The sequence below is a fragment of the Sebastes umbrosus genome, chromosome 8, assembly GCF_015220745.1.
Source record: "Sebastes umbrosus isolate fSebUmb1 chromosome 8, fSebUmb1.pri, whole genome shotgun sequence".
NCBI lineage: Eukaryota > Metazoa > Chordata > Actinopteri > Perciformes > Sebastidae > Sebastes > Sebastes umbrosus.
The window spans coordinates 22267257-22275440 of record NC_051276.1 but is presented as its reverse complement, the minus strand read 5'-3'; the positions used below and the strand labels follow the sequence as shown (position 1 = coordinate 22275440).

General features: G+C 37.7%; 1 protein-coding gene across 1 annotated transcript; it reads right to left on the bottom strand.

The window, feature by feature from the left end:
- Window positions 1-4547: 4547 nt before the first annotated feature.
- On the bottom strand, window positions 4548-6322 carry nono (non-POU domain containing, octamer-binding). Its single transcript, XM_037777361.1, has one exon. The coding sequence runs from the start codon at window positions 6166-6168 to the stop codon at window positions 4846-4848; it is 1323 nt and encodes a 440-aa protein (XP_037633289.1). The 5' UTR covers window positions 6169-6322; the 3' UTR covers window positions 4548-4845.
- Window positions 6323-8184: the final 1862 nt, after the last annotated feature.

The following is an 8184-nucleotide window of genomic DNA, read 5'->3' as shown; positions in this document are numbered from 1 at the left end:
AACATCATGACATGTACAGTGTCACCACTCCTGTGATGTCACACCTTTCTTATCTGGTCTGATGTAGCGGCTGGCCAATCGCAGCCGTGGATGACCAATTCCTCTGTCTGATAAGTGCCATGGGGGAGTTTTCGATAGGCTGGCTAGTAGAAACTAGGAGAATCCGAAATAACAACTGCACCCAGTTCTTCGAATCATATGGTGATCCTATTGAAGACACATAAACACATTGGTTGAACTAAAACAGATCACATGCCATTCTTGAACATGACCTTTAGACCATCAACTAAGTGACACTGCTGTGTGCAGGCTAACTGATCTGTATTGTACAGAGAGAGAGCACTATATCTGCTAATGTCCCAACAAAATCTTTTTTTTTTTTAAATCACTTTTTGTATAACAGTCTTACATCAAACCCAGTGACACCCATGACTAATCACTTTCTGGATCACATCCTACAATATCAGATCCACTTTGTAATTACATTGTTATCGCATGTCAAGGTTGTGGCTGAGATAAGACCTTCAACCAAGGCTGCGCGATCATGCCACAGGTGCATCGGAGCTATCAGGGCGAAGGTGCATAAGCATTTCAATTTGTGATAAACAGAGATGGTTAAAAAGACAAGGAGAAATGGGGCAGATAGGGTGATGTTCTTTGTTCTTTCTTATGCTGACAAGTCACGACAACACGTAGGATTTTGTAACTTTGCCAACATACCAAAAAATAGCCCACTATTCAAATCAAAAGGTAAATTCATGTGACTATTTATCTACTGTAACAGTTGCTGTGCAGCGCTGAAATTATTACAAGTCACATTCATCTGAAAAATTATTTTACCATTTACAGTGTTTTAATTCATTTATATTCGTTATCGCTTATTGGAATCGGAACTATTTTATTCCCACTGTGTTATTATCGCCTTGAGAGGTGCACAGTGTACTGGTACCCATTCTTTATGAGTGCCTATCTCCACCTACACAAGGGACTCTGCCCATTCATAAAGTCTTTTTAAGAAATTCAATAAGCATCTGCATTTCTGGAAGACGTTACTTCCTTGAAAATCTAAAAATTCAAAGGACGGCGGCTGGATTTGAATGTGTGCGGCTATATTTTAGGCTTCAGTATAACAGTAGAACAAAACGTTAAAATCTCTTAAAAGCTTGTGTTAACCACAGACCTTATTTTAGGCATCTGACTAAAAACACATTGACTTCCAGATGAGGGAACATGAAGTGCTATAAACTAATGCTAGGACTCATTCCCGACCACTCTATGCAATGGTTTTAAATGTACATAAATAAGTCTACATTTTATGAAGAATAATTAAGTATTCAACAACAGACAACAGCAGCAAACAACTATTTACTATATAAAGATATAGAGGAGTAATGTCTACCTGAGCAGAGAATGAAGTCGCTCTCCCTTTGTGTGTGTTGTAAATGGATTAAAGACAGTACAGTTTTAATTAATTGATCATGTTTGGAGGAATATTTCCATTTTTTGGAAACCGTTATACTTATATACTGCTCTATATTTATCTTATAGCTAAAATTGAATAGAATAAGGTTTTAAATGGAAAACTTATATTTCATAAAACATGATACCGTTGTTAATTTAAGCTACCATCACCAGCATCATTACAGTAAATATTACAGTTTGTATTTGTTTATTGTTGTGTGTGTGCGTTTTTTTATAACTGAAAGGGAAAGAGATCACTTCACACAATAAGTGCTGATACTGTTTAGCATTTTCTTTTGTCAAATTGCATAAAGGATGAATATGAATATGGGTGTAACGTTTTCCTTCTGTGGTGACCTGCAAATGAAAAAGATTGAAACATAACATCTAATATTATATAAACTATACTACTTCATCTAAAAAAAGATCTTGAAAATTAAAAAATGCTGACTGAAGTTACAAACACTGTCATTACTATGCTGCATGGTCTGATGTATTTAATATAGTCTTTATATAATCATGCAGGCTTATGCAGGAATAATTGGTGACAAATATGAACTGCATCATTGTGCTTTGGGTTCAGGCTCAAGAGCCTCAGTTTCATGATCGATATAAAAAGAGAAATCTCTCTTTTTCAGAGAGAGCTGTAGACAATCTCTTGCTGTCTATCCTCCAACGTACAGCGTGTCTAAAAAAGTACTTCTCTAGACCAGTTTTTCTCGGAGAGCTTGCTGATCTCACCTCCAGATAATACACACTTTCCCCTCTTTATGATTGACTCCTTATCAATCATCATTTATGGAGCTCTTATTGTGCTGGCTGGACGGTCTTGACTTTTTGGACTCCGATACGGGTGAAAGGTAGTTTTTTCTCAGTAAGGCCTTGAGCTGAAAACTGCCTGAACCTTTGCATGATGGAGATTAAGACACTGTACCGGTTACCTGTATCTTATTAGAATTGATTTTCTTTCATTTTTTTTGTTGCAGCTCCACCGCTTTTCTTTTAAATGTTCCTTATGTTTCTTATAAAAGTAGCTACCGGCGAGTGCCTTCTGTTTTTATGCCCTGAAACTGTGAAACGCACTGCCTCTCGATATTTGAATGGCAAACTCAAAAATAAATATTTAGTGACTTTTAATTTGGAGTAATGTTGTAGCCTTAGTTTTTAAGTTTTAATCGTTTTTTACCTTCTTTTTTTTACCCCTGGTGTTTATTTTATTTTATTTTCTTGGTTTTTATTTACTGATTTTTTAAATTGTATTGATGTACTTTTTTTGTCTTGCAAAAATTGTAAAAGAAAAAAATGTTTTATTTACTTTATTGTTTTTTATGTGAAGCACTTTGGGCTGCATGTTTGTATGAAAAGTGCTAAATAAAATTCAGTTGAGATAGAAAGATCGATCCTCAAATATCATCAGATTCTCTCTTATCAGTTGATAAATCATCTAACAGCAGGATGTTTTGACATTTTGCAGTTTATTAGGAGACTCAACTATAAGCTACTTTATTTATTTTACCACTGTCATTTCTCTGACTTTATTCTTTAACTTTTTGCATAGATGTTTGGTTTGTACTGAGCAATTATTCAACCAAAGCGACACAAAGTATAATGATATAACCTGGCTCTCTTCACTGCACTAATCTGGCACACACACGCTGCAACTGTTTGGTTATTATGCAAGCCTAAACAGTTTCAGTCCACTTCCATTAACACAGCTATTTGTTTACAAACCAGACTTTCTCTGCATGCCGTTTCTGTTTGGGTTTCATCTTTACAGGTCAACTGCGTCACACACTGCTGACATGGCGTGGATCGGTACCGAGATCAGCAGTAGGAGGCTGAAACAGCAGTTAAAAACTTGTAATACTTGTGTTTTGCAATGAACTTTGACCTTTAAACTCAGGAATCAATAAAGTAAGTCACAGAGCTGTACATGAAACTGTAGTTTACTTTTGCATGATGAACTTACTTGACACCACCTGTAGTTTTCTGGTGTGGTGAGCCTCAACCATCCTGTTAATTAACAAAAAGAAGAAAAAAATGTGTTGCCTTCCTGCTACTGCCGATTCAAAATAGACAACCCCCTTCCTTTTGTCTCATTAGACAGTGAGTCGTGACATTCTAGTTCACATATAATGACACTCTGTTCATATATACCATTGTCACTTTGTAGCAGGGTTGGAAATTAGCACCAGCCAAATGCTGGTAAAATATGCAAGTGGCTGCTAGATTTGCTGCACCGGCCAAAAAGACAATGGTCATCTATTGAGTGGCTGGTAGGTTTAGGAATCCACCAGCCACAGTGGCAGATGGACAAAAAAGGTAATTTCCAACCCTAACCCTCTGTCACTTTAGACTGCGTGGGCGTGAGTGTTTGGACTGTGCTTTATTCTTCAATGTGATCACCAACAGCTTCCTCCTTCCTAGAAGGTTGATGAATCACAAAACGTCTAGTTTATTAATGTGGTGAATTACCCAGAGAGTCAATCGTCAATAAAAATCAGTGAGCCTTTTTGTGTTATGTTGCCATAACAGTGGCACACCTGAATGTACTGGCGCCAATATGTTAAACCAGGGCTTTTCCTGCTATAAAATGTCATGATAACATGACAACTATTGGTTGCTATGCTCGCTGACTGGCGGTGACATCACTGTATGACCAACTGAACCTTTTCACTAATGTATCACAGCAGGGTAAACACCGCTGAGCCTAATAAAATCAATAATCAAATAGCAAGTTGAATTTAGGTATTCACACAAGCAGATATTGACAATAATAATCCCAAAATAATCTCAATACTGCTCATTCTTTACATTTCATGACTTTTTGCACCACATCCTGCCCGACTCGGTGGACACTATGTTATTGATGTGATATTATCTGCCTTGGAATTGTGTGTTCAGGCCAATGATTCAACGGTGCTGGGTTAATTAAAATCAATACTTTAATCAATGCCATATATCCAGCTGACAGCTGGAACCAAGAACCAGAACGAGACACGCCCTATACGTGTACCATCATGTAGATAAAACGGGTCTCGTCACATTTGGCTCCACGGTGCTTTTTAAAAAGACATGAAGAAATCTTAAATGTTAAAACAATTCTCAGGGAATCATGAATTTATTCCAGAAAAAGACATGTCCAGGGCAAAAACATTTTCTATCCCTATGAAAAATACACTAATGTGAAAGATAAAGTAAAATACATGGCTCATTTGAAGTTAGGACATTTTAGTACTAACTCGAAAAGGTACAAATAAAAAGTAAAAAAAAAATAAAAAAAAAATACATGCAACAGTTTTCAAAGTCCAAAAAGTAACACCCACTACTTGAACTTTAAAATACAGTGAGTATGAAAAGGGGGAAAAATATAAGACATGTGATTCAAAATCTGCGCTGCTTGTTTGGTCCATAGTCCCCGACCCCAGGGAGGCCTCTTGGGAAGCCACCCTGGCCTCCTCCTTGCATGTTGTTGTTTCCTTGCCCTTGCATCATTGGAGCATTCTCAGCAGCCATGCCAGGAGTACCAGCAGGACCAGAGTTGCCACCCAGCAAGTTTCTGTTCATCCCGTGACCTGCCATATGCATCCTCATGTCTTGCTCCCTGTTTTCAGCGAAGTTGCCTCTGAAGCCCTCCTGCTGCCTCTTCAGCATCTCCTCATTGCGCATCCTCATCTCCTCCTCTCTCCTCCGGTGTTCCTCCTCCTGCCTGAGCTCGGCCTGTTTCCTCTTCTGCACCTCCTGGCTGTGAAGCTCCTCCATCCTCCGCAGCTCCTCCTGCCGCCTCAGCAGATCCTGTCTCATCAGCATCACCTGATGCTCGTGCCTGGCCGCCTCCATCTCGGCCTCCAGCTTCTCCTGAGCCTCCTTCATGTTGCGGTCCACCATCTCGTACTGCTGCTTCTCCATTTCCATCAGGGCCTTCCAACGCATGGCGTACTCGTACTCGAAGGAGCCCGGCTGAGCGAACCGTGGCGGCTGCTCACGCTCCTTGTGGTACTGCTGGTTCTTGTTGATGATCTTCTCTGACAGTCCTTCCTCTTCGTCCAGCTGATCCATGGGCTCCACTGTGATGGGTCTAGGAAAAGCTGTGAGGAGATAAGCACCATCACTGCATTTATCCAAAGCCTTCCTTGCAGCTGGCTTTGAGGTGTACTCCACAATCCCCTTCCCAGTTGGCCTCCCTCTATCATCCACTATCACCACAGATCTCTCTATCTGACCAAACACAGCAAAGGCCTCCTCCAGCAGCTCATTGGACACAAAATCTGGCAGGTTCTTCACAGCTAGAGCAGCACCATGTGTGGCAAACCTCACCCTAATGGGCCTGCCTCTGAAGGGAGCATCATCCAGCTCTGCTCGGGCGATCTCGGCTATGATTCGTGTCTCCAGCCGGATGAAGCCGAAGCCTCTCTCCTTGTTGATGAAGATCTCGTTGGCCTTGCCGTACTTGTCGAACAGCTTCTCCAGATCCTCCTCTGTGATCCCGGTGGGCAGGTTTCCTACGAACAGCCTGCTCCGCTGGGTGAAGGTCTTCTCCCCTGGCTTCCTGAAGCTCTGCAGGTCCAGAGTCAGGGCCTCGTTGGGTCGGGTCTTGCCGCTCTGCTCCGGCTGCTGGCCGTTCGTGTTGCTTCCTCCTCCGGGCTTCTTCATGTCTCCGGGCCGGTTGGAGCCGTGGTTGTGCTGCGGGCCGCGGTTTCCTTGCATCTTTATCTTTATATAGCTACGTTATTTAAAAACCCCGAGTCGACGAGTCGCTCGACAGAAAGCTGGTGAACTCTGAAAGCAGAGAGAGAGAGAGGCGCACAAAGAGCTGCAAAGATGGCGAAGAGCTGCGTGCTACCAGCGACGCTATTGTGACATCGGTTTAGTGCGACTCGTGGATTTCAAATCTGTGTGACGTACTTCTTGTGCGACGGTGCTAGAAAAACAAAAAATAGACCTGTTTATGTTTGTGACACTTTATATTATGCTCAATATATATATATATATATTTATATATATATAACACTTGTTTTTCTTCTTCTTTTTTTATGGTGCCAAAATCATTTTATTTTGAAAACTACTCATGGAACCTTAATTATATATATAAATATATATATATATATATATATATATATTTTTACATCCATAGCCCTTAATTTAATTTATTATTATTTTCATGTATAATTTTACATATTTTATCTGTTCTTGTTCTGTATGCACCTTGTCCTTTTACTCTAATACTTTACTTACTTTACTTACTAATACTTATACTAATACTACTACTACTAATACTTATACTAATACTACTACTACTAATACTTATACTAATACTTTACTTACTCTAGTACTTTTACTCTAAACAAAAAATAGACCTGTTTATGTTTGTGAAATTTTATATTATGCTCAATATATATATATATATATATATATATAAAAGAAAAACAAGTATTATATATATATGTATATATATATAACACTTGTTTTTCTTTTTCTTTTTTTATGGTGCCAAAATCATTTTATTTTGAAAACCACTCATGGAACCTTAATTATATATATATATATGTTTGTTTTTGTTTTGTTTTTTACATCCATAGCCCTTAATTTAAGTTATTATTATTTTCATGTATAATTTTACATATTTTATTTATTCTTGTTCTGTATGCACCTTGTCCTTTTACTCTAATGCGATAATCTATGAGCCATGTTGTTTGTAAATTTGAATTTGTTAAAAAAAAAGAAGAAGAATAACAAGGAAAATGGAATATTAGAGTCATACAAAAACCTAACAGACCACAAACCTTAACGTAAATGAGCTATCAATTTTAAGAAACAGTATTATATATGTATTGAGCATAATGTAAGATATCACAAACATTTTTTTTTTATTGAACAAATTCAAATTTACAAACAACATGGCTGATAGATCATTGTATTAGAGTAAAAGGACAAGGTGCATACAGAACAAGAACAGATAAAATATGTAAAATTATACATGAAAATAATAATAACTTTCAGGGCTTTTTACAGCCCTAGCCCTTAATTTCATTTATTATTATTTTCATGTATAATTTTACATATTTTATCTGTTCTTGTTCTGTATGCACCTTGTCCTTTTACTCTAATGCAGTGATCTATGAGACATGTTGTTTGTAAATTTGAATTTGTTCAATAAAAAAAAAGAAGAAGACGAAAAACAAGGAAAAGGGTATATTAGAGTCATACAAAAATGGACCAAAAGAAACAAAGCAAAATAAATAAATATTAAACAGAGTGTATCCATCCAGTGATTTGTTGCGACAACGATTTGGAACTGGAACCAATAACTATGTATTTTGTGATGATACTGAAACTACTGATCATTTATTTTTTCATTGTATGTATTCTGGAGCTTTATGGCTTGATATACATGACTGGCTTTTCCCCATCTGGGAAACTTCTCTCAAAAGCACATTGTTTATGGTCTCGTCATGGACAATAACAAAGATGACTTTCTGGTGAATAATATTCTCATTCTTGGAAAATTTTATTTGCACAAATCCCAAGTATATGAAAGTGAAACCTAGGTTTAATGTGTTTCATTCTGAGTTTCTTTCCTACATAAAAGCCTTTAAAGTCATGAAAAACATTTTAAACTTCTTAGTATAATAGAAGAATATGAATTGCAGGTACTGCCCTATAGCCCTTAATTTAATTTATTATTATTTTCATGTATAATTCTACATATTTTATCTGCTCTTG